Source organism: Nelumbo lutea, chromosome 8 (assembly GCF_056320005.1).
Source record: "Nelumbo lutea isolate HS-2025 chromosome 8, American lotus-T2T, whole genome shotgun sequence".
Taxonomy (NCBI): domain Eukaryota; kingdom Viridiplantae; phylum Streptophyta; class Magnoliopsida; order Proteales; family Nelumbonaceae; genus Nelumbo; species Nelumbo lutea.
Genome location: NC_142691.1, coordinates 47,547,156 through 47,573,913, shown reverse-complemented (window position 1 = coordinate 47,573,913; position 26,758 = coordinate 47,547,156). Strand labels below are relative to the sequence as shown.

Below are 26,758 nucleotides of genomic sequence, written 5' to 3'. Positions count from 1 at the left end.
TTGTTTATGAACATGACCAAACCATCTCAATTGACTCTCCATCGATTTATCCCTTATCCTCAAGTCCTCTCTGATGGACTCATTTATGATTCTCTTTCTAGTCTTACCACTCATTCATTCACCTCAACATCCTCATCATAAAGAAATTTATTTTTTTTTACAATTATCCCACTCAAATAAAATAGTAGGGGGTCAAATAAAATTTAACTTTTTAATGGGGTCTTTTTTTTATGGTTTTAAAAGACTTAAGAGGTATGCCCCCACTGATCAAAGGTCCTAAATCCGCCACTGACACTATCCCAAATATAAATTCTGATTTTTTAACTATCTAAAATTTTCCCCACTAGTTATCTTCCCATTTCAAGTTTTCAACCACTCTTCCTAATTTTATGGGCAACATCTTCTTTAATTTCTCCCTCATCAAAGGATGATTGATTGTAGCTATCAAAAGCAGTCATATAGTTTGGAGCATCTCTTCATTATTAATCTTATTTACACTATCATTGTTACTATGCTTTCACTAAAATTGCATACATCCATTACTATATATATCTTAAAATATTATATTCTAAATTGTTCTATCTTTGCATCCACCCCATCTTTAACCTTGTTAATCAATACTCTATCATCAATGAATAAATACAACATGGATCCATAACTAATGAGAACTTTATTTGGTTCAATTAGACATTTTAGCTGATTGAACTAATTTTGGAGAGGAAAACCTCCTCTCTCCAAAATCATCTATTTATCAACATTGATATAAGCAATAATTGCTCAAACTGGAGTGAATGAGAGGGGGGTGTTATGGTGGAGATAGCTTATGATAAGGCTGCTACTATTTGGCACAGATCAACCTAAAACTCAACCAACCAACCCAAAATTGGGCAGGAATGGATTCATTAATCATTACTAAATGTTTAGGTAATTTTAGTTTAGTTATTTCACAAAAACAATACTAAACCAAAACCCTTAAGAAACCCAACTGGTACTGAATTCAACCCATCCCAACCCAACCAAATTTTGAAAGTTAAATTAGATTACTTGGGTTAGGTGAAGTTGGGTTGGACTCATTGGATTAGTGCTTGGGTGGTTGGGTTGAGGTCCCTTTGGCTCAGGTTCGGCTTGGGTCGACCCGGCCCGAGTTGCAAGTTGCAATGATGTAGTATGAATATGGTAAGAAAGATAGCTTGGGGATGAAGGTAGAGAAAAGAGGAATTGGAAGGTAAGTTAAAAAGGTAACTAACAAAGGCTTATGGGTTATGGCTAAAGATAATCAGAATTGAGAAAGAATAGATTGCTCATAGATCCGAGGCTTTCTTCTATTAGAACTTTATAAAAATGGATCTGGCAGGGTACCAAGGTAATTCTTGTAATTGTCTAGGGCGTTTTGGTAATAAAAAGAGGAAGAAAGGATTCTTGCCGTTAAGATTTTTTTGCCAGTTACCAGTAACGGCAAACGAACTAACCACAGTCAATGCTGTCGCCGTGAAGTGTAGATGCAGCAAGGAGTGAAGCAGCTTCCCAAATTTTGAAAAAGGTAGTGGCAGGTTTCGATATTCCGTGGAAAAAGTAGGGGCATTCGGGTCTTTTAAGTCAGAGAGGAGTAGAAAACTGGGGAGAGGGGATGGAGGAAGGTGGAAGCCGGAAGGTGTGTTTTCCACCTTTTTTTTTTAATTTTTTTTTTAAATCTGCTTATGTTTATTTTCTTTCTCTCTCTCTTGGTTTGGAGGTTTTTGCAGGAGACAAGCAAGTTGAATCTCTCTCTCTCTCTCTCTCTCTCTCTCTCTCTCTCTCTGAAGATGGCGATGGAGATCCATTGCAGACCCAGTACTGTCTGTGCTCCACTTTGATTGACTGTGTCTCCAAATCTTCTGATTTGAACTCCAATGCCTTCTGCAGGTGTGCAAATCGCGCTCATTTTGCCTCTTTTGCATTTCTACTGCTCCCGTTTTCCTCTCTGGTTTTATATCTCTTTCTCCCGCTTGTCTCTTGGAGTTCTGAATCTGGATTTAGGGTTTCTGATCTCCCATTCCTTTGTCTTTTACCACAATGGGAATGCGGGTACGTTTTGTTCTCTGATTTGGGATTTCGGTTTTGGTATTAGTTTCCGGATGTTGGGAATGATGGGCTCTGTAAATCCCATCTACAATGGGGAGGAGGGGAATACTGCCATTTTGGTTTTATTTTCTTCTCTGAGTGGGTCTGAATATTGTGATTTGGAGTCTGGGTTTTTTGGGTTTTGGATTCTAGATGTTGCCATTGGTTGGTTTTCATCGAATTTACTAGTTTTCTGGGTCTTCTAGTATTTCTCATTTTGGTTTCACTTTAGGGAAATGGAAAGTTGGGTAGGTATAGTTGCGTGATTTGGGGTTTGGGTTCCTCATTTGGGATTTTAGATTTGAGAAATGGTGGACTTGTACAATTTTTCGCAGTTATAGTGTGAATGATCCATTTCATTTTGGTCCTTTGCTTAGAAATGAGATACTGAGATGATTATTTTGAGGTGTTTTTGGGCTTTGAGTTTATTGTTTTTGTAGAGAAGGGTGCTAGGAATGATGGGTTAACGTGAATCTTAGTTTTGCTTAAAAGCAGACTTTATATTCTCCCAAATTGTCTGGTTTTGGTGGAAATGGGATCCTTGGTGCAATTGATTTCATGATTTTTGGTTTATATTCTGGATTTCCGTTTCGTATGGGGACATGTTAAGGTTTCTGAAAGTTATGACACTGACTGTGGTTGTTGATCATGTAGATTATTCTCTTTTTTAATATGGAAATGGAATGGGACTCTGCTTGTCAGATCTCAGATTTTAGGAAGTTGTAAATTCTTCTGATTATGATATCTCTCTTAATTTGCTTGACATTTTCACTTCAAGGTTTGAGTTTGGCATCACGTTTCAGATAGGTGTGCTTTCTGTGTTCATGGAAGAAGGGAGGTAGTTTTACAAAACTGCAACCATTCGGATGGAAATCATTTTTTTCTTTTCTTTTTTATTGTCATTTCCTCTATTTTGACTTCAACTATGGTTGATAAAAATCTGATGGAATAATTGGTTCTTTTTGGTCTTCAAATTTTCTGGGACATATTGATTTTGGATCAGGGTCTTTTCTCCCTTTTCATTGGAAATGTAAACCTGCATAACGTGAATCTTTAATACAAGATTGTTGCAAAATGCAAATTCATTGTGCCGATACTGTTGTGGCACTCTTGGTGCAAGAATATTACTTAGTTTTTTTTACCAGGGATTTTTTTTTTTCTGCGAGGATCCCTTGATCCAAGATTTTTGTAAAATTAATTTTCCATGTATTTGATGTTAGGGCAGTGATTACACCGTCCTGCAGACCTGCCTTGCTGCTGTTTCCTAGGATTTTGGACCCCATGGAAAGTGTTGATTTCAATTTTGAATTTGAAAATTGCTACATAAATTAAAGGGTTTGCTTAGCAATATTTCAGTTCTGTAGGAATTGATGATAGTCTTCCCTTTTATAATCTCTTTTAGTTGCTCATGCATCTTGGCTATGCTGCAAATGTTGTGTTATAAACTTTTAATGTTGTTTTTATGTGCAGATTTTGAGTGTTCAGTTCTCTATAAAATTAGCCATGTTTTTTGATAGTGTTTATGCCTTTTTTTTTCTCAGCATATTTCTGAGTATTACATAAGAACACAGAGGCATTATTGCATTGCCAACCCTATAATGCCGTCAAAGATGGATACCTTACACTGATCCTGCTGGAGTTGCACTTTGGTCATTTCTATTATATTTGGAGTTACACGTGTGATTGTTGCCTGTTTCTTTTGCTGGTTACTTAACTAAGCTTCATGGGTTCCCGATTCCCATCCCACCAGCTCAGTAATGGCCTCTACGTATCAGGCCGGCCTGAGCAACCAAAGGAAAGACCCCCTACAATGAGTTCAACAGCCATGCCCTATACTGGTGGTGACATCAAAAAGTCGGGAGAACTGGGAAAGATGTTTGATCTCCATGTAGAAGGCTCCAAGTCAAGGAAGTCTGGACCATTAACTAATGCACCTTCAAGGACTGGATCATTTGGAGGTGCAGCCTCACACTCAGGACCAATCATGCCAAATGCTGCAGCTCGTGCAAGCTATTCTACATCAGGGCCTGTAACTTCTGGTGGGATCCCAGGTTCAGTTACAGGAGGATCAAATAGGCAGAAGTCCAATTCTGGACCACTTAATAAGCATGGTGAGCCAGTTAAGAAGTCTTCTGGCCCTCAATCTGGAGGAGTAACTCCAGTTGTCCGACAGAATTCTGGTCCTCTTCCACCAGTACTTCCTGCAACTGGTCTCATTACATCTGGTCCTATTTCTTCAGGCCCACTCAACTCATCTGGAGCCCCTCGGAAGGTGTCTGGCCCTCTGGACTCTATGGGATCAATGAAGCTACATAGCACCTCAATTGTTCACAACCAGGCTGTGACTAACCTTAGCCAGGAGGATGACTACTCCTTCAAGGGGAGCTTCCCAAAGCCAATATTGTGGTCGGTGGTTCTGTTGTTTGTGATGGGGTTCATTGCAGGAGGTTTTATTCTTGGTGCTGTCCACAATGCCATTCTTCTTATCGTTGTTGTGGTTCTTTTTGGCGCTGTTGCTGCACTTTTCACATGGAACACTTGTTGGGGAAGAAGAGCTATTATAGGTTTCATTGCTCGTTATCCAGATGCTGAGCTCAGAACTGCAAAGGATGGACAATATGTCAAAGTCTCTGGGGTATGTTTCTTATTGAGGAATGTTGACACAACTTTTCTATCATACAAAGGACCATTTCTGATTGCTTCTTTTAGGTTTTAAAAGAAATATAAATGTATTTATGAATGGGGAGTTAGCATGAGATTGAGAACGTTATTTTTACTGGAAAAAATTAAAGATACTATTATAAAAATTATGAGTGTTTTAGTTTGTTTCCCCCACCATCTTATCCCCCTTACTGTGAGGACAGGAAATTGAAAGAGAAAGAACTGAGAGAGGTGATAGAAGATGGTTATGTAAATTAGACACTGGCACATTTATCGATTTAGAATGTTGCTTTTCTATGGGAGAGGGAAGAATGGAAAGAGACAGGAGAGAAAATAGGATTAGGAAGGGAGAAAGAGTCAAAATCTATGAAGGCATATGTTATAAATTCATAAGCACTAAACCTGTCAAAATATCTGAAGTTGAAAAAAAACTGTCAAAATATGATTGATGGCATCCCAGGCTTGCCTTTGCACTAGTACAAATAAGTTATGTCATCTCTGCGGAATAACTTCAGTTATTGCCACAAAAAAGATTGAGTTTATAGTCAATATTCCTCCTTTTAATTGTTTTGTATTTGTATTTGCCTACATACTCCGAGGTATTTATCACATGATTTCAAGCTAAAATGAGTCGTGATTCTTGCAGGTGGTTACTTGTGGAAATGTACCCCTTGAGTCATCCTTCCAAAAGGTTCCTAGATGTGTCTATACATCTACGAGTCTATATGAATACCGGGGATGGGATTCAAAGGCTGCCAATGCAACTCATCGTCGTTTTACTTGGGGACTCCGATCACTTGAGGTGTGTTGCTTATCATTTATGGTATGGTTAAAATTATTATACTCTTATAAAAATGGTTAAAACCATTTTCCGACTTTGTCCAAGGTTTCTATGTAAAATTGGCCCTCATATTTGAGTTGTTTCTAGCCTCTATTTTAATGTTGTTTATGCAATTTATCCCTTTTATTTGAGTAATTACAGTAAATATTTGATATTGAATATTATTTATCAATTTATGGGCTCATTTATTACAGTTACAAATTTCTTAATATGTAATAGCATGCCCAAAGCTTGCAAGAACTTTTCTCCCCTCATAGCGACACAAAGAATGAAATGGAAAGAGTTTGTTTTGAAATTTGTCCTTCACTCTATTATGTAATCAAAGGCCACCTATAGACTGTTCAATCTACTGCCACCTCATGTGGGTAGTAGCCCATGAGCACGAGGTCTACAAATAGGACAACATTGAGGTTCTTAAGCTCAGTCTGTTTTTGCTCCCTTAGTTTTTTAATCTTTGTTGCTTGGATATTTAATAATGAATGTCCATGTCAAGCACTACAAGTTGTCCATGTTATGTCGACAATGAGCTCAGCCTGACACCTTGTCCATGCTGTGTCCTTGCTTTTCCTGTGTAAGCATTGGTTTTAAGCTCCCTCTTATGCTGTTGCTCATATCTTAGTCCTGAAATAAATTGGGGCTTAGTTGGCAAATTGTATGCTTCTGGCTATGACCAATTATGCTGTTTCCTGGCCACTGAATGGTTGCAGCCAACAGAAAGGGCATTTATTTACTACATTTCTGATTGGAATCTTTCATTCTCTCTCTTGTTTTTTGTATTCTGTGCATTGATTGGAAGTTTCTGTATACCTTGGCAGAGACATGTGGTGGACTTCTACATTTCTGATTTCCAGTCTGGTTTGAGGGCATTGGTCAAGACTGGCTATGGTGCAAGAGTGACACCATATGTTGACGAATCTGTTGTTGTGGAAATCAACCAGTCAAACAGAGACTTGTCCCCAGAATTTGTCAGGTGGCTAAGAGAGAGGAACCTTTCAAGTGATGATCGTGTAATGCGCCTGAAAGAAGGGTAAATTTTTCACTCTGTAACATGAGCTGGTCCAATCCATTACTTTATTTGGATTAAAGAGAAAATCGAAGAGAGCCTTTTCCACTTATGGTAAAAGAAAATTAGAAAAAATTAACAGGAGAAAAACAGAGTTGACAATTTGTGCAGTCCTGATGATGGGTTTTGTAAGTAGTTAAGTTGTTTGTTTTGTGTCTGGATAGGTACATCAAGGAAGGCAGCACTGTCAGTGTAATGGGTGTTGTTCAACGGAATGATAATGTACTCATGATCGTTCCTCCCCCAGAGCCGTTTTCAACAGGATGCCAATGGGCCAAATGTATCCTACCAGCAAGCCTTGATGGTATTGTTTTAAGATGTGAAGACACATCAAAGATCGATGTCATACCAGTGTAGCAAGAGGGGTTGGGAGACAGTTTGTTCAGGTAATGCCGTTTTTGAAATTTAGATTGTTGGGTATTGTTGGTGGTGGTGATTGTGATGAATTTAGGATGGAGGTGGTGTTTTCTTTTTTTTTTTTTTTTTTTTTTTACTTGTATAGTTTCTGTGGCTTCTTTTCTTCTTTTAGGGTTTGAAAGCTTTTGTAATTGAGGTGGCTTCATTAATAGAAAACTTGATGTGTTTGAAGAGAAGATTGATTTTGGGTTTATCTCTTGAAATGTTTAGAAATATTGAGTAAAATGGGTTTGCCTCAAAACTCTCATGATTCTGATGTATCATGAATCACATGATCCATTGCATGTTTATTGAATGGAGTTTAAATATCTGGAAATTACAGAATATTTTTCTCCAGCAGGAGTGTTAAATGTTTGTTTAGAAGAAAATATTTGAAACTTTATTTAAACTGAAGTTTAGACGATTCTAATTTGGAGGGTGTTTGGTTCCGTGGGCATTTATTCAATAAATGCTGTCACATAGGCATTACTTTAGCAGTTCCCCTCTCGTGCTCTTTTGAACACATTTAAAATGGTAAAAGTGGATTTCGGTTTTTGTGCATGCTTACCATCTGGGGAAATTATTTTTTAAAGTTTCCACAAATTGTTAGGTGTTTTTTCACTGTTATGCTGATGTATCATCTAGTTGTCTAAAACGGTTGTAATTATTACCCTTTTCGGTTTTATAATCAAAAAAGTACAAAAGTTGAATGAAAAAAAATGTAAACTAAATCAAACGGTTGGAGATAAAAAGTCGTCATGAAATTTTAGGTTGATCAACTACTAAAGCCATCATAGAACAAAATCTGTTTGATAATTCCCGGCCATCCATTCCCACTTAACAATCAGAATATGAGGAGTTTGTCTTGCTATTGGCTTTTCTCTATTGTGCTGCACTTGTGCTCGCACGCCTTGTAGGGTTGTAATTCTACCCGCCTGTGGAAACCCATTGGCTGGTTGCTTATAGTACAATTTTATTTGCACTAGTACAAATGCATAACAGTGCAAATGAGAAAAAAATACAAAATCTAATTCATCTTTGCTTTGGGTTTCATTTTATGTCTTTTCAGGTGTTATTTTACTTCATTTTCAAGGCAAGCAAATAAAATCAAATCAAATCTGAAACAAAAACATATAAGAATTTACATTTACATCATTTGCACTTCCATCATTTTATACCAATGCAAACAAAGGTGCACCAAAACAGACCGGGCCTAAGAACAAAAGATATGTTAATTGCTTTTCAAGTACTTTGGGTTGGAAGTCAAGCGGGAAAAGTAATCGAAGCTTCAGATGAAACTTACTAGTAGCAACAAAGGAGGTCTATCGTCTATGAAGTGAAGAACAATGGGAATTCAAGTAATCTTTTGGTTTTAGTAAAGTGGCCTAAGGCCCTTTGGTGTGTATGAGTAAGTATGACCATTGAATGAAGAGATGCAAATCAAAATTCGAGGGGTAGTAAATCATAAGTGGTGGACTTGGTAAATAAAATTCAAAAACCTAAGTGGACTGAATTCTAAATTTCCCAAGAAGAATTTACATATGTAGCTGTCATTGGATTGGGTCTGGTGTGCAAACAGGGTGGAACTGGTCCCAACCCAATTATAATTGGGACAACACTTAGAACAAGAACTGAACCAATTATTATAGGGATAGTTGGATACCAGATTAGAGCTGATTATACTTTTCTTTTTTATTAGGCTATGTTTGGTTTGAAGGAAAAGGTAGGGAAAGGAAGGGAAAGGTAGGAAAACCTATACAAGGTTTGTAAAGGTTTCCCTACCTTTTCCTAGATTTTCCTCCAAACCAAACACAGCCTTAAGGATTATACTTGACATCTATATCTATAATTACCTATAATATGACAACTTTGGAAGATCGCTTTTGATAATATAACATTAATAAAAAAAATAGCAGTAAATAGTATGTTGGTGTTTTTTTTTTAACTTAAATTATGAAACTTGCCCTTTTAGCCATAAAATATAACAAAAATTACAAGAAAATCATGAGACCTTTATATATTATTAACTAACATAATCCATTTGGGTCTTAATCAGTTAGGGACAGAAAAAATCCGTCTTCATTCAATTATAGTTGGAACACAAAAAACTAGAAGCATTTATACTGGTTCGGTTCAGTTTTACCAAATAGACCTGACCCTTTGACAGATCTATTTACACGGTGTCAGAGCCAAGTCTGGATATAGTAGGCATGTTAGGTATGCACAATGAGTGAGCACAGAATAGTTGTGTGACACATGTCCTAGTTAATGCATCTTTTATCCAAACGTTTTTATTCCATTGGACAGAAATTATCCATTATTTTATTATCTTTGTCAAAATAATTAAAAATAAAAAACAATGAAAAAGGAAAACATAAATGAGTCCCAACTCCCAACACGTTTAGGTTTTCCTTTTTCATTGTTTTTATTTTTAATTATTTTGACAAAGATAATAAAATAATGGATAATTTATGTCTAATAGAATAAAAATGTTTGGATGAAAGATGCATTAACTAGGACATGTGTCACACAGCTATTCTGTGCTCACTCATTGTTCTTACCTAACATTCCTACTACATCCAGGGCCACCAGAGCCTGCCCAAATCGATTCAAATTTTAACAAATCTTCAATCTTAGCCCATCCAAGTTGCATCCCTAATTGCATGTGCATCACCAATTTTTTCTATCACTATTAATATGATTTTTCTTATTAAAATTGTTTTCAACATTTGTGGTTTTTAGACAAAGCCACCAGAATGATGGATTTTTTGTATTTTGCCCAAAATTTTGGATATAATATTTAAAATAATAACAATACAATTTCTTTGATGCTAAAAAGGTAAGATACCTGAAAAACTTTACCCAATGAGAAACCCACATGAATTTGAGAGAATAGAAGTTGCCCTTTTGGTATCATAGTCTGACTCTCAAAAAAGATTGTCTAAATTTTCAAAATTTTGAAAGAAAAAATTATTATAGGCCTAAGATCTGAAATGGCCAAATTTTCCAAAATTTAAAACGTTGGTGGCCTTGTTGATAGAAGAGACAATGGAAGAGACATAAGGTGAGCTAACGGCTCAGGTCGACAGCCTCATTCGGACGGACTGATCTTGCTAATCCAAACCTAAAGTCAACAGATTGTACATCCACTAGAGGCTGCATGTCAACAACCTGGTTCTTGTCTACCCATCTCTCACTGTCATTTATGTACAAAGAGTATAGGGTTGGTTGATTCAACTTAGGTTAAACTTTTGAAGTTTTAGAGATAAAATGGTCTGACATTGTAGCTTTGCTTACGGGTCCATGCTGTACTCTATGGAGTACAAAGAGTACAAATTTTTGGCCATTTTAGTCTTCCATCAGCTTTTTAGAAAATAAAGTCTTTCAGACTTTCTATCTTTCATTGCCAAACAGAAATGACCAAATTCTAAGAAGCCCAAAAGACATTAAAAGACTTGCCTAACGTCTACTAAATAGGAGTTAATATAAGAATATAATGGGTGCACATATGCAAATAGGTTGGCTTATACAATAGCCAAACAAAATGGGTTAATAGGGATCAATTGTATTTGATTCAGTTGTAATTTAATGTTTTGTAGGAGAGGTAGCAATACTAAACTCTCCAAGGGATGCTTGACCTGTATATATACTTCTCTTCATAATTAATAAAATTTGTTGTTAATTACCAAAAAAATGAATTTAAAAAAACAAAGTAATTAGAGCACATCTCTAGTGACAAAAAAAAAAAAAAAAACATTATTTATCAAGATGGGCTTTCCTACAAGCAAAAACTCTATACACATTCTGAAAGCATGAGAATACAGCTGTACATTCGGAACATCTTCCCATGAACTTAACATAAATATAATGGACATATTCCAAATTTGCTTGTAGGAGTTCTAGGCTCATTGATTACAATAGAGATAGAATCCAAAATATGGGATGTTTTCGTCTTTTAAAACATTTTACATTTTGAGTAATAACTTGAGGTGTATTCCCTTTATATTTAAAAAAAAAAAAAAGAAAGAAAGATGTGTCAGTGCCCTCACCCGTGACCTGGCTTAACCTGGCCGGCATATAAACTAGATTAAAGTATGGCTGGGCAAGTCCAGCCATATCAACCTTGGCATAATATTATTGTATATGAAAATACCTAATATGCCATTGTTTTTCCAATATTGCCCATGTTTATGTCATGGATAGGGGTGCCAATGGTATTTGAAAATCCAATTTCGAATTCAAGATTTAACATAATCGAATCGGAATTTCGAATATTTAATTCAGATATCCTATTCATATCGAATAGCTAATCAGATTCGAATTTGAAAATGACCTTATTCAATTCGATAAATATCTGAATTCGATTGATTATTTAATTCTTATATCTAATATATAAAATATTTAAATGTCTAATATAATTTATATATATATATAATAATTAAATTATATGAATAATTTATATTTATATACTTTATATAAATAAAATATTTATTTTATATATTTATTAATTACCTAAAATAATTAATTAATCAAATTCAAATCGAATCGAATATTCAAATATTTAATCAGATTCGAAGTTAGATATTAATTTTTAAAATCCGTCGAATATCGAATTTGAATTCGGATAATGCTTGATCTGATTTGAATTCAATTTGTTTACACCCCTAGTCATGGATGCCATGTCTTGCAATATTTCTTTCATAGCTCTCACCTGAAATCTATATGAGCCTTATCATGCACATTTTCATTTATGGTGTCTTAATGGAAAAAGCCTATAGTTTTTCATAAATAAATAGAAATGAGTGCACAATGAATTTGGTTTTAAGCCAACATGGCCTGATTAGGCTGGCCCAATCTCCCTTATGCCAATGATACATCCAATGCAGATTTCTGATTCCCACTGTATGCCTATGAACATTCAAAACGTCCAAAAACCACACCCTATGCACCCATACCCGCCCGTGAATTGGCATCAATTCCAAGCTGGCACCTACCCCAAATGTACTTTGAACCTACAAATTCTGACACTAGGGGTATCGATCATTCTCCCTTTTTTCTAAAAACAAGTTTCAGTATCTTTTAAAGTTATTTCATATCAAAATAATCTTGAAAAATAAATAATACTACAATTATATTAATACATGTGTATTTGAGGAATAATTGGGTTTGATTAAATTGATATTTCTAAGAATTGAGTAGTCTAAAAGCTGCTATGATTTGGTATTACATATAGTAATATCTTCCATACATGACATTCGGCTGTGCATTACGAATATCTTCCATACATGCATGTTAAATTTATGGGGAGATATTTTCAATATGTGGTTGGATGCATGTGTTTTCAAAATGTGCATTTAGCTTTTGTTTTTACAAGGTCCTATCTCACATAGTACCACTAGTTGTTAGTTCCTAAATGTGTTTTTATTCTCTATTATGTCTCCTCACATGAAGGCCCATTGGGCTTGAAGTGTGGATAAGAATAAGTTCATTCATATATTGTGCTGAAATTTAATTAATTATAATGGGGGAAATCAAGATCAAACATTAGATCACTTGGTTAAGCAGGCTCATTCATATCTTGTGCTGAAATTTAATTAATTATAATGGGAGAAATCAAGATCAAACATTAGATCACTTGGTTAAGCAGGCTCTGGTACCATATCAAAGAACCATTCAACCTAAAAGCTTAAACTTTTTGGTGAGGTCCTTGAATAGACTTTTATTCTCTAACATTATTGGGGATTTTGTGTGGGGATAGAGCATGATACATGTCAAAACCCCGCCGACCATACCACAAAAAACCTATAGGTATATGGGTTTGGTATTGCACCTCCATTGGGATACCTTGTGACCAATACTACAAGTTTAAAAACTGCTTTGACTAATCTTGTGGATAAAACATTGGTTGTCCATATTCAAAATAAAGCTCCTCTAGCATGGAAAGTTAGTTCACCCTACAATACATCAAGAACTAATACCATTACAAGGAGTCTATGTGAACTAACATGTTATGGAGGAAATCTTGGGCCGTTTGGGAGCTTCCTCTACATGACATGCTATCATGGGTATAAGGTGTAAATACCCCATTTGTGTGCCCTTTAGTTTTTTTATCTCTCTACAACACTTCGATCTTTAAGCATGTTTTAATTAATCTCTCAGCCAACCTAGGGGTATTTCTAGATTTTTACAAAATTTAGACAACAAAGTTAAACCAATGATACCAACATTATCCAAACCCAACACCATTTACCCTCCCATCCTAAGACCTAAACTCAAATCGATCCCAATCATCTGTTTGGAATCTTTTTGGTCCTAAACCTTATTTCACAACAAATCAGAAATTCAATCCCGTCAATATTTAGAGCCTAAAATTTCAAATCCAACAATACTAATATTGCCTAAACCTGGCACTATTTACTCCATCTGTCCTGAGACCCAAAGTATGATGCAACTTAATTGTCCATCCAAAACCTTTTTGATCATAAACCTTATTTCACAATGAATCATTAATATGATACCATAGGTACATAGAGCCCAAAATTTCAAGTCCAACAATATCAAGATTACCTAAACCAATCACAATTTACCCCTCTATCCTAAGATTCAGAGACCAATCCAATCTTAATTGTTTGTCCAAAACCTTTTTGATCTTGAAGCTTATTTCACAACTAATCAGAAATCTAATATTATAAAGTCCAATTCAATCTACATTATACATTTGGAATCTTTTTGAACCCAAGATCAATTTTACATCAAATAAGAGATCTGACATCATAAGAATATACAACCCAAAACTCTAAAAGCAATGGTACCACCACCCAAATCTAGCCTAAAGCCGAACCAAATTTCAACCCTCCTTTTAGAATCTTTTTACCCTGAATTTAATTTCACATTAAGCCAAAAATCCGACACCATAGATACATAAATCCAAAAATTCCAAATCGAATAATATAAAGATCACCCAAATCTAAATTCGATATTGTTTACCTTTTCATTCTAAAATTTGAAGCTAAAACCAATTCCAATTGTATCATTTGAATCTTCTTTTATCCTAAACCTTATTTCACATCAATTCAAAAATCCAACCATGTGATTATATAGAGTTCAAAATTCCAAATACATAGATACGAATATCACCCAAATCCGACATTGTCTCCCCGTTTATCCTAAGAACCGAAGCCAAAATCGATCCCTATCATTCGATTAAAATCTTTTTAATCATGAACCTTATTACACATCAAGTCAAAAATCCAACAATGTAGGCAAGTAGAGACTAAAATTCCAAATCCAACAATACCAAGACAACCCAAACCCAACACCATTTATTTAACAGTCCTAAAACTCGAATCCATAATTGGTCCTGATTTCTTGTCTAGAATCTTTGTGATCCCAAAGTTATCTTTACAATGCATTAGAAATCCAACACTGTAAATACATAGAGCCCAAAATTCCAAATACAATGATTCTAAGAACACCTAAATCCAACACTATCTACCCCTTTCGTCCTAAGATTCGAAGCTAAAACCAATTTTAATCATCTAATTGGATTTTTTTATCTCAAACCTTATCTCGCATCTAGTAAAGAATTCAACCATGTAGGCATGTAGATCTTGAATTTTCAAATCCAATGACACTAAGATTACCCAAATCAGACACCATTTACCTCTTTGTCTTAAGACCCGAATTTATAACCAATCCTTAGGGTCCATTTGGAATATTTTTAAACATAATATCAGCTTTTCATCAAATCTAAAATTCAACCCAATAGATACTGATGAGGGGTGATTTGACCCGATCTATGAAACAGCAACACGTGGACACTGACCCGACATAAGCGACAACTCAGCATTGTGGCCTGGTACAGCTAAGTAACGGGCCCCTAAGGTAGCTCACCACGATGCAAGCTCCGGGTTCCCCGAGCTACCCCCAAAAGGATATTTCGAGGCAACTTTAGCTCGCAAGTTAAGAAAACCAGCTCACCCGAACTCCCAAGCAGACAAGTCATCCCGAAGACTAATTCTACTCCTAAAATATTCCTAGCTCGCTACAAAGTAGCTCGCGAGAGGGTCGCACGAGCATTCCGCGGGAAGCTTCTATCTGATAGGTTGTACCAATCAGATTGTGCCATATCCTCTACTGACGGCGCAGTCCCTGTCCTTTCGGCAGTCTGCACCCACGTCTCTCAGTAGGTGGAGGCGTGCCTGTCACTTTGGGGACGTGTCACTCGCTCGGGTAAGGAGTACGTCGCAACGACCACCTGCGCAGCCCTGGCAGGTAACGACTATGGTAGGGGGTCCAGTGGCGGTTATGTCCGATCCCCCAAGGCGCGCCCCTATAAAAGCCCTCAGGGCAGAGGAAAAACGTCTTCGGAAAAAAGAGGACAAAAAAATTTCGAGTACTGGAAAACTGCGCGACCTCCACTCTTAGCCTTCGTTCTTCCTTTCACTTCCCATACATAGTACTAACTTAAGCATCGGAGTATTCCCACCGGGTAAAACCTCGGGAATCCTTCCTTTCATCTTCTCAGGTCCCGCTCGTTGCTAGCAAGGAGCCAGTCAACGGTCAGCTAGGAGTGACCGGATCGCGCTACATCGTTTGGCGCCGTCTGTGGGAAGCGCTTCAAAAAGCCTTTCTCTCTAAACTTTTTCAGTCCTTCCTTCTTCCTTAAAACAATCCAACGCTCATGGCTTCCTCTAGCAACGCCGAACGAGGCACGGAGATGGATAACTCCAGGGAACAACCCCAGCTTCCTATTGTCTGTATCGGACAGTTCACCGTCCCCCTCTCAGCGGACGAAATCCCCAGCTTAAGCGTACCTCCCACAATGGCACCTGTCATCACCCCACTTCCTGCTACAGTCGGAACAACATTCACCGAACCTTCGGTCGTGCCCCTAGTGGCCAGCCCAAACCAGCTGGAGGACTTGGTGCAGTGCATGAAGGCCATGCAGGCTCAAATGCAACAGTTCCAACAACTTCAACTCTATCAACAGCACATACTGCATCAGGTCTCCCAGTATCAATATCAGCAGCAATTCCCCCAGCTGCCCCAACCTTAGCTTCAGCAGCCTCAGCTCTCGCCTCAGCACCTAGCTTCGTAGCAAGCCAGATCTCGCCGCCAAAACGAGCACTCCAGCCGAGGAGAGGCCCCCCAAAACCTCCCAAAAAACTAGGTCTCTCCCCACGGCAGACGAGAGAGACCGGCTACCCCGATCTCGCCGCAGGCGGACAGGTCGAAAGGACCCCGGCTTGGCAGGTCTACGTCACCCCAGCAGTCGAAGCTTGGAACGTCGATCCTCGAGAACTGGTTCAAAATCCTAGCAGTAGACTCCAGGTAGGCTCCTTCTGTCCGTAGCCATCACCAGCGGACCGAGCTACCCCTGGTGCAAACTGTCCTGGATAGCACGAAAGCGAGCAGCACAAACGCCGAGCCCGTCAGGAAGCAGAGGCACCGACGTCGGGCTTGCCGATCTGTCACCTGCGATTTTCTCGAGCCCATGGGCAAAGAAGAGGTAGGCTTGGCCGAAGCCAAAGCTCCCCTTCTCTCAGTTCCATCCCCCTGTCTTCCGAACTTCTGGCAGTCCCAATGCCCAAGGATTTCAAGCTCCCCCCTCTTGATAAGTACGATGGGTTGTTCGATCCGAATGATCATGTAGACGCCTTTCAGTCACATATGCGCCTAGCGCGAGCCAGCGAGTCGTGCATGTGTGTGGCCTTCTCCACTACTTTTAGGGGAGTAGCCCGCACGTGGTACCTAAACCTGGCGCCCGGGTCAATAAAAAGTTGGGCGCAGTTCGAGCAAGCCTTCACGTCGCACTTCGTAACCAGCAAGCGGTGCCCACGAACTGAAGAAAGCATCTTCAACATAGCACAAAGGGAGGGAGAGTCCATCAGGAGTTATATCAAGCGGTTCAACGATGCTTGTATGAAGATACCGCGCCTAGATCCCGTTGTACGCCTAGCAGCGGCCAAGAAGGGCGTGAAGCACAAAGAGTTCAAGTGGCACATAGTTGTCAACCAACCCGTAATCATAACCGAGTATCTAAAGCTTACGGATAAGTTCATAGCCACTAAAAAGGAGATCAACCAGAAGGGGGAGGGCACATCAGAAAAAAGAAAAAGAGAAAAGCCTTCAAGTCAAGTAGACACCCGAAGAAAAAAGGAAATAGTTCGGAGTGCGAACCCGAGTCAATTGTTTCGAGCTCCTACACCAGACCGAGCTTATTACACCCCACTGAACGCGAAGTGGGCCGAAATCCTGATGGCGATCAAGGACGCCCCATACGTGAAGTGGCCACCCCGCCTGAGGGGGAATCCCAATGAAAGAAATAAGAGTTTGTATTGTAGTTTTCACAAAGACCACGGTCACAGTACCAAAAGCTGTAAAAACCTCCGCGACGAGATAGAGGAGCTCATCCGTCGTGGATATTTGAGAAACTTTGTACAAAATAATAATAATAATAATAATAACAATAATAATAATAATAATAATAATAGTAACATAGTAGGTTGGCAAGGAGAGCACGGCAGAGACGCTCCAGAGTCCAATAGTAGGCCGGCCGAGCAACCGCAGAGGCAGCCTCCGGAAGAGAGGCCAGTTCGAGGAACCATCCACATGATAGTGGGGGGCTCGATCGTTGCGGGTTGCACCTCAGCAGCAACTCGGACGTCAGTTCGTGAGGCCACCCGGGAAGAGCAGAACCCTCCAAAGCGGTCGAAGATGGGAGATCCAATTTTCTTCACAGAAGATGAAGCGCGAGGGGTCCACTACCCCCATGATGACGCACTCGTGATAAAGCTAAAGATCAATGACTTCGAGGTCAGGCGCGTACTCGTGGACTCAGGCAACTCGGCCGACATCCTCCTTAAAGCTGCATTCGACCAGCTTTAGTTGTAGAGAAGTGACCTGAGGCCTACGGACACCCCTTTAGTGGGCTTCAGCGGAGAAGAAGTTCGCCCCCTTGGGAAGATAACAATACTTGTAGAGATTGGCACGTGGCCTTGTGTGGTCAGATTCAAACACAACTTCCTAGTGGTAGCAACCCCCTCTCCCTACAAGGCCATAATAGGTCGACCGATCACCCATGTCCTACGGGCGGTGGTCTCCAATTACCACCTGGCTTTGAAGTTCCCAACGGATTTCGGTGTGGGAGTAGTGCGGGGTGACCAGCTCGAGTCCCGCAAGTGCTACGTTGCCGCCCTAAAGGGAAAAACCAAGGTGGTCGATGACCTCGAACTGGAACGACCCACGGAGCAAGGTGAAGAGCGGGTCGTTCTCATGGAAGAAACAGTTGCGATCTCGACCTCAACAACAGACCCAGCTCAGACGCTTCAGATCGGCGCTTCCGTCTAGGAGCCCCTACGATCCGAACTAATAAGTTTCTTACTTCAAAATTTAGATATTTTTGCATGGTCCGCAGTAGAAATGCCCAGTATAGACCCTGGACTCATAACTCACAAGCTGAAAACCGATCTTGTAGTTAGGCCCATTAGACAGAAGAAACACATCCTAGCCCCGGAGTGGTGGAAAGCGGTCGACGAGGAAGTCGAAAAGCTCCTCGCAACGGACTTCATAAGAGAAGTCCAATACCTGAGCTGGATAGCCAACCCCGTCCTGGTAAAGAAGGCCAACGGCAAGTGGTGCATGTGCATCGGCTACACCGACCTGAACTAGGCTTGCCCGAAGATAGCTTCCCACTCCCCCCAATCGACCGTCTGGTGGACGCGACATCAGGGCATGAGTTGCTCAGTTTCTTGGACGCCTATTCGGGTTATAACCAGATCAAGATGGACTCGGCAGACGAAGAAAAGACTGCCTTCATCACAGAGTTCGGTCTCTACTGTTACAAGGTTATGCCCTTCGGGTTGAAAAACACAGGGGCAACCTTTCAGAGACTTATAAATAAATTGTTTGCGCCGTTAATCGGCAGAAAAGTAGAATGCTATGTAGACGACATGGTCGTCAAAACTCAATTATCATATGAATTAATACAAGACTTGCATTCTGTTTTTGAAATTTTGCGTAAGTTTAACATGAGATTAAATCCGAACAAGTGTGTGTTCGGCGTGACCTCAAGTAAATTCCTGGGATACAACGTTAACCGGTGCAGCATTGAAGCCAACCCGGATAAGGTTAAGGCCATCTTAGACATGAGACCACCCCGTAAGTTGAAGGAGGTTCAGAGGTTGAATGGCCGCATAGCCACCCTGAGCCGCTTCATGTCCAAATCGGCGGACCGCTGTTTGTTGTTCTTTAAGGCAATCAAGAGCAAAGGGTTCGAGTGGACCCGAGACTGTCAGCTCGCGTTTGACGAGCTCAAGAATTACCTCTCTAGTTTGTTAATCTTAACCCGGCCCAAGGAGGTCGACGTTTTAGAACTGTACCTCTCGGCGAGCGACGAAGTGGTCAGTTCAGTACTAATAAAGGAAGTAGATCGGGTACAATAACCCATTTATTATGTTAGTAAAGTATTGCAGGGAGTAGAAACGAGATACCTGGAGATGGAGAAGCTAGCATACGCAATGATAATTTCAACTTGGAAGCTCCGCCCGTACTTCCAAGCTCATACTGTTATCGTCCTTACCGACAAACCTCTGAGGTAAGTCTTGCTTAAGCTCGAGGTCTCTGGTCGGTTGACGAAGTGGGCCATTGAGCTCAGCGAGTACGACCTCCAGTACAAGCCGCGAACTACCATTAAGGCCCAAGCCTTGGCAGATTTCATAGCCGAATGCATATTCAGCTCCGAAGTTCCCAATCCGGTTGAGCGCGAGGCTCCCAACTCGGGTGAGCTCGGAGCTCCCGGATCGGTCGAGTTTGAACCCCGTGTAGTAGCAAGTGTGGCACCTCTCCTAGCTCGGCCAACCATGAGCTGGGATGAGGAGCCCTAGATCCTTCACGTAGATGGCTCCTTGAACCAACAGGGCAGTGGTGCCGGAATAGTTCTGCACGGCCCAAGCGGCATAAAACCGGAGTACGCGCTACGCTTCGAGTTTGAGACATCCAACAATGAACCAGAATATGAGGCATTGATAGTTGGACTAGCTCTAGCCAGAGAAGTAAAAACCAAGCACATCGTTTTCTACAACGACTCCCAGCTTGTGGTCAACCAAGTCACCAATGAGTACGAAGCTTGCGAGCCAACCATGATCGCCTACTTAGCCAAAGTCAAAGAGGTCCTGCTCAACTTCCAGTTACACTTCATCAGACAGATCCCTAGGTCAGAGAACGCTGAGGCCGACGCCTTGTCCAAGTTAGCCAGCACTAGCAACATCACCATGAGAACCGTGTACATAGAGGACCTGTCTCGGCCTAGCATTCTCAGGGGGGCAGAGGAGGTCGCTCCCGTCGTTCAAGCAAAGCCGAGCTGGATTGACCTGCTCACGAGCTTCTTGCTACACGGGAACCTCCCCACATATCGCAATGCAGCCAGAAGGGTGCAGCACCAGGCAGCCAAATACGTCGTGATAGACGAGCGGCTATACAGGAGATCCTACACGCACCCCTACCTGCGTTGCTTGCGACCCACCGAAGCCGAGCTCGTATTCTGCCATATCCATGAGGGTCTGTGCGACGGACACTTGGGGGGGCTGGGCCCTTGCCCAAAAAGTGCTTCGACAAGGGTATTATTGGCCAACAATGAAGGCAGATGCCATTGAATTCGTCAGAAAATGTGACAAATGTCAGAGACCTGCCAATATTCACCGCCAACCCGCTGTCGACCTCAAGTTTCTCACCAGCCTGTGGCCCTTTGCACAGTGGGGCATCGATCTACTCGGGCCATTCCCGCCAACAACGGGTGGAAGAAAGTTCTTAGTAGTGGCGGTGGACTATTTTACCAAGTGGGTAGAAGTCAAGCCCCTCGTAACAATCACAACCCGAAATGTCCAAAACTTCTTTTGGAAGAGCATCGTATGCCGTTTTGGACTACCTCGGGTATTGATTTTCGATAATGGCAAACAGTTCGAGGACATCAAATTTCAAGATTGGTGCAGAGACATGGGGATCCAACAGAACTTTACTTCAGTCGCGCACCCTCAAGCAAACGGTCAGGCATAAGTCACGAACAGAGCCATCCTCCGCGGGCTAAAGGCACGGCTGGACCAAGCTAAAGGATTGTGGGCAGATGAACTACCCAGTGTCTTATGGGTCTACCGAATCACGAAGAAGACCGCCACGGGAGAAACACCCTTCAATTTCACCTACGGCACTGAAGCAGAGATTCTCACAGAGGTAGAAGTACCTACGTTGCACCTGGAAGCATATAGCGATCAAACAAATGAAGATGAGCTATGTACCAAACTCGACCTACTCAACGAAGTAAGGGAACTCGCGTACATTAGGACCACATCCTACCAATAGAGAGTAGCTTGGTACTATAACGCCAGGGTCAAGAGGTGAAACCTCCATGTTGGTGACCTGGCCCTTCGTAAAGTTATGGTGCCTGAGCCCGGTACTGGCAAACTCGGATCCAACTGGGAAGGTCCTTACCGAGTGAAAGCTCGGGGAAGGAACATATGAGCTTGAGACCCTCAAAGGGAAACAAGTACCTCGAGCATGGAATATTGTCAACCTGAGGCAATATTACCTGTAAAATCCAAGAGCGGACTACGGGTCCCTCCTAAAGCCTAAGGGCCAAAACACCGAGCTAACAAAGACCTCGGCGTGAAGAAAAGACAGTGGCAAAGGTATGAAATGTTAAAAGCATAAGTAGCTCGGGTTTAAACCACGTGACGCATAGTTCATCCCGATACGTTGGCCGAACTGAGAAATAGCCGACCAATGCTTAGCTCGGGCATACGTCGTAATCACTCCGTGATATAACACAAGCCTTGAAACATGACAAATCGGGATAACGCCTACTAAGAGCCCTACTTCAAGTATGTAACTTTAACAACTCAGGTGATGAGATTGCTTTAGTAAAAATAAAGGCAGCCCCTCATACTCAGATAACGGAAGAAACTTTCATTCATTCAAAAAAATAATGAATGGCAAGTGCAATAATTGAGCTAAACAGCTCGGAAAAGGTTCCATCACCATAGGGCACAACCGCCCAACTAAAAACTTGTGAAAGACCGGGTTTACGACACTCGAAAGCCATAGAAGCCCAGAGAAACGCCACCTCAAGAATCCACCTCCTCATCCTCCGGAGAATCAGGCTCCTCTTCATCTGCCTAGTCCGTTGTCTCAGGAGACAGACCCTTCATAGTAATGTCGTCAAGGTTGAGCCCAGAGAACTCCTTTCGAACCAGCCACCGGCAGAGCTTAAACCCTGAGCGGTATGAACCCGAACCATACTCCGCTTGGAGGTCATGAAATTCCTGGGAGTCTTTAAAATCACAGACCGCTTTCTCTAGCTTAGCCTCCACCATTTTATCGAAGTTTCGGGTCCGGTTCAGAAGAGTGGACTCCAAGTCCCGCACCTGCTGCTTGAGAAGCTCCCTCTCCCCCACCATCCTCGATGACTCCTCCCTGTAGCGTGCGCTCTCTTCAGTAAGCCGAGCGATTTGAGCTTCTTGGTCATGGACGAGCAGCTCTTGAGACTCGCTCCCCTTGCGGGTGTGCTGGAGCTCGCCCCGGATCCGGTCGAGCTTGACCTGGAGCTTCTGGTTGGTAGCACACTGGTCAAGAGCGTTGACACGATGGATGTGCGTCTGGAGAGCCATGGTAGAATTTACCTGTCGGCAAGAAAGAAAGATCAGAAGATAGCGGGAAAGGGCAAAACAAGGGAAGAGGGAAAAAGGTCATTTACCACCATATAGTGAGTAGAGGCGAACGCCGATAAATCCCCGGGCTCCATGTTTCCCCACTGAGCGATTTCATCATTGGTAACTGCTTTCCGACTCCTCCGACGGGCTACCAAATAATCATTTACCCCTTCCCAGTTTCCCACTGGGAATCGGGGGTAAGGACGGGGCTGAAGGGAGTTGAAGGATACCTCCTCTGACTGAGGGAGTTCGCTTCCCCCAAGGATAGTCCCATTAGTCCCCTCAGAGGGGGCATCGGAACCTTGGGCGAAGGAGAGGGAAGGACCGACTCGGCAGACCTAAACTCAACACTTTCCGAAGGTGGGGTTCGGTCGGGGCGCGTCCTCTTCGCTTGGTGTCTCTGGCTGCCCGAGAGAAGGTGGCGCGAATCAGCACTAGACATGATGGCTGTCACAAGACCACAAGGTATTAGTCCGATAATAAACAAAATGCATGTGTACACAAGTCGCAGGGCACTACGCGACCTAAAAGACCGACCTACCCGGGTTCAAGCATGCCTGCACGAGCTTCTTCTCGGCTAAGTAATCTGAGCAATGGAAGCCTACCGACGCCCAGGACAGCATCGTTTTTCGAGTCTTAGGGTCCAGCTCGACCCCGGGGTCCTGGATAGTGCCCCTCCAAGCAGTAGGAAAGGGCCACCCCTCAGGGTTACGGACCACAAAGTAGTCCCGCTTCTAGGCGGGAATCTTATTCGGCAGCTCGTATAAGAGCTTATAGCCGCGACGGGGGGAGAGGTAATAAAAGCACCTCTCCGGAGGAACCCTAGGAGCAGCATTCTTTATACAAAGGATAGAAGCAAAAATATCAAGATTTAAAGGGAGACAGTACTCGTAACACAAAGATATAGTCCCAATCATGTTTCGAATGGCGTTAGGATGAAGTTGGTCAATGGTGACTTTAAAATGATTTAGCACCTCCACTATCAAGGGGTGCAGGGGGAGATGCAAGCCAGCCTCGAGCTGTTCCTGAAAGATTACTATGTCATTGGGACCATGCTCCCAAGGGAAGTTGCTAGTAGGGAGGCTGTAAACTAGGTCCCTAGGGAGACAAAAGTAGCGAATCAGAGACCTGAGTCTCTCCGCTGTCATTAAAGAATGGCCAAAGGTATCAGGCTCCCTTCCCCTAGAAGTAGATGCCGTATCGCCAGAGGCTTCCCGAGCCTCCGGGATACGCTCCCAGGCTCCCCCTGAGCTCGAGTGAGCATCATCATCCAAGCTATCGCCCCTGTGATAGGCATGACGTGGGTACCCAAACATGGCTGACAGCGATTGAGACTCACTAGAGTAAGACCGAACGAAGCAGACTAAGGAACTCGAGTAAGCTAGGCGAAATATGCGACCTCAGAATCCAAAGGATGGCGTGAAAGAAGGTAGGGCCTAAGGGGGGCCTCTATTTATAGCCCCCGCCCTTTCAAACTGACAGCCAGGATCAAAGTAGATCCAACGGTCCGTAGATTTCCTGACCGCACGCCTTCTGAAAACCGAAGGCGATTGGCGGCACGTCTTCCACGATTGAGGTAGTCGCAGCCACACGATGTTCGAAATTAAAGGCCACCTCAGCACATTTTCAGAATCCAAAAAGTCAAGGAAGACAGAAGATCTCTTGATTTCCGCGAATGCATTTAATGAGGGTAGTCAATCAATTTTGAATTTTGATTAAATCAGCCCATCGCGCTTCATAAACTCCCCGCGCTAAGGCGATACCCTTAGCCCGAGGAGTGGGGGCAATTGATGAGGGGTGATTTGACCCGATCTATGAAACAGCGACACGTGGACACTAACCCAATGTAAGCGACAGCTCAGCATTGTGGCCCGATATAGCTAAGTAATGGGCCCCTAAGGCAGCTCGCCACGACGCAAGCTCCGGGTTCCCCGAGCTACCCCCAAAGGGATATTCCGAGGCAACTTCAGCTCGCAAGCTAAGAAAACCAGCTCACCTGAACTTCCAAGCAGACAAGTCATCCCGAAGACTAATTCTACTCCTGAAGTATTCCTAGCTCGCTACAAAGTAGCTCGCGAATGGGTCACACGAGCATTCCGCGAGAAGCTTCTATCTGACAGGCCGTACCAATCAAACTCCTTTCAGCAGTCTGCACCCACGTCTCTCAGTAGGTGAAGGCGTGCCTGTCACTTTGGGGACGTGTCACTCGCCCGGTTAAGGAGTACGTCGCAACGGCCACCTGCGCAGCCCTGGCAGGTAACGGTTGTGGCAGGGGGTCCAGTGGCGGTTATGTCCGATCCCCCAAAGCGCCCCCCCTATAAAAACCCTCAGGGCAGAGGAAAAACATCTTCGAAAAAAAGATGACCAAAAAATCTTGAGTACAGGAAAAATGCGCAACCTCCACTCTTAGCCTTCATTCTTCCTTTCACTTCCCATACACAGTACTAACTTAAGCATCGGAGTATTCCCACCAGGTAAACCCCCGGGAATCCTTTCTTTCATCTTCTCAAGTCCCGCTCGTTGCCAGCAAGGAGCCAGTCAGCGATCAGCTAGGAGCGACCAGATCGCGCTACATCAGATACATAGAGCTTGAAATTACAAGTACAATAATACCAAAACCACCTAAACCAACCCTGTTTACCCCTTTATCCTAAGACCTAAAACCAAAACCGATTACAATCATTCAATTGGAATCTTTTCAATCTTGAACCTTATCTCACATCATGTAAAAAATCTAAACCCTATACATACAGCCCGAAATGCCAATTCCAACGGTACCAAGATCACCTAATTTCGTTACCATTAACCCCTTTGTCTCGAGACCCAAAGCAATAATTTTTTTTTTTAATCCAAAATGTATTCCCGATAGAGGGAAGACCATTAATTTTATTCAAGAAAGGCCTACGAGGGGGGGACATAAAAACCTTACCTCGCAAGAAAACAATAGGCATACGACTCGTAGATATACAAAGGTGTCTGAATGCCTTTATATAAAAGAGACTTAATGAATGCGAAGATAAAGAAGACTAGAGATGTCATCCTTGATGTGATTCCTAACATGTGAAGTGCAATCATAGAGAGACATGAAAGTAGAGTCAAGTCGAAACTCACAAGCCATTTCAGCCAAAGAATCCCCACTTGATTGCCTTCCTTGCAAATAAGTTGAATGGTGAAATGAATAGGAATAGTTCGAATCACCTCTAAGAAATTCCAAATCGACCAATGGAGAGATGAGGTACCATTAACACTATCAACCAAAACTTAAGAATCAAAGAATACCAACAAGTCCATACTCTAAAATCAGATGCAGTAAGCAGACCATCTAGAAGGTTTTGACATTTTGCCATCATATTAGTGACGATCCCATAAAACATAGAGAAGTATAGTTGAACACCATTTTAAGAGTCACGAATCCACCCACCACTGCCAAAGGACCCAAGTTTTTCACAACTAGCACCATCAATCTAAAGGATCCAAGTGTGCAACTGTAGTTGTATAGGGAAGACAACTTCCATTCTCATGGGTTGGACAGGGAACAACTGAAAACCTAAATTTTCTATCTAAATGCCTTGCAACCTTGTGCAACTATTTGCATTTTTTTCCATATATAACAAAGGTCATGGGCCCATTTCAAAATGTTATTTATAATGAAAGGAAGATGTGTATAGTAATGATCTTTACATTGTTCCTTCCAAATTTCCACACAAATAGGCACAAAATTGTAGAAAGAAACCAACCCCACTAGTTGTTATGAGCAAGATCAACCTGAATCCATCTGAATACACATTGAGAAATAGATTTTGTGTCCAAAATTGGAATTCCCAAAGAGGAATTGAAAGCAAGCCACACCTTCTTCACAAGCACACCATCAATGAACAAGTGTTGAATAGACTCATAGGCTAGGATCCTACAACAACAACACCAAGATATAATAAGAATCCCTAGTAACTTAATGTTTGGGAGAAGTACACTGCAACCCAATGCAGATTTCTG

General features: G+C 41.7%; 1 protein-coding gene across 2 annotated transcripts; it reads left to right on the top strand.

Annotated features, from left to right (window-relative positions):
* Positions 1–1,634: 1,634 nt before the first annotated feature.
* Positions 1,635–7,258, top strand: LOC148844023 (protein SHOU4-like). 2 transcript variants are annotated; one of them, XM_088958924.1, is made up of 5 exons: positions 1,635–1,902; positions 3,642–4,735; positions 5,408–5,563; positions 6,418–6,629; positions 6,830–7,258. In XM_088958924.1, the coding sequence occupies exons 2-5, from the start codon at positions 3,824–3,826 to the stop codon at positions 7,020–7,022; spliced, it is 1,473 nt and encodes a 490-aa protein (XP_088815050.1). In that variant the 5' UTR covers positions 1,635–1,902; positions 3,642–3,823; the 3' UTR covers positions 7,023–7,258. The 2 variants fall into 2 exon arrangements, with proteins under 2 accessions (XP_088815050.1, XP_088815049.1); XM_088958923.1 differs by having other exon boundaries at positions 1,739–2,064.
* Positions 7,259–26,758: the final 19,500 nt, after the last annotated feature.

What these genes read in the sequence shown, in the direction of transcription:
- LOC148844023 (XM_088958924.1), top strand. Translation starts at nt 3,824, where the DNA reads ATGGGTTCCCGATTCCCATCCCACCAGCTCAGTAATGGCCTCTACGTA. An exon ending in AATATGTCAAAGTCTCTGGG is followed by an intron (nt 4,736 to 5,407) that starts GTATGTTTCTTA and finishes TGATTCTTGCAG; the next exon opens with GTGGTTACTTGTGGAAATGT. An exon ending in GGGGACTCCGATCACTTGAG is followed by an intron (nt 5,564 to 6,417) that starts GTGTGTTGCTTA and finishes ATACCTTGGCAG; the next exon opens with AGACATGTGGTGGACTTCTA.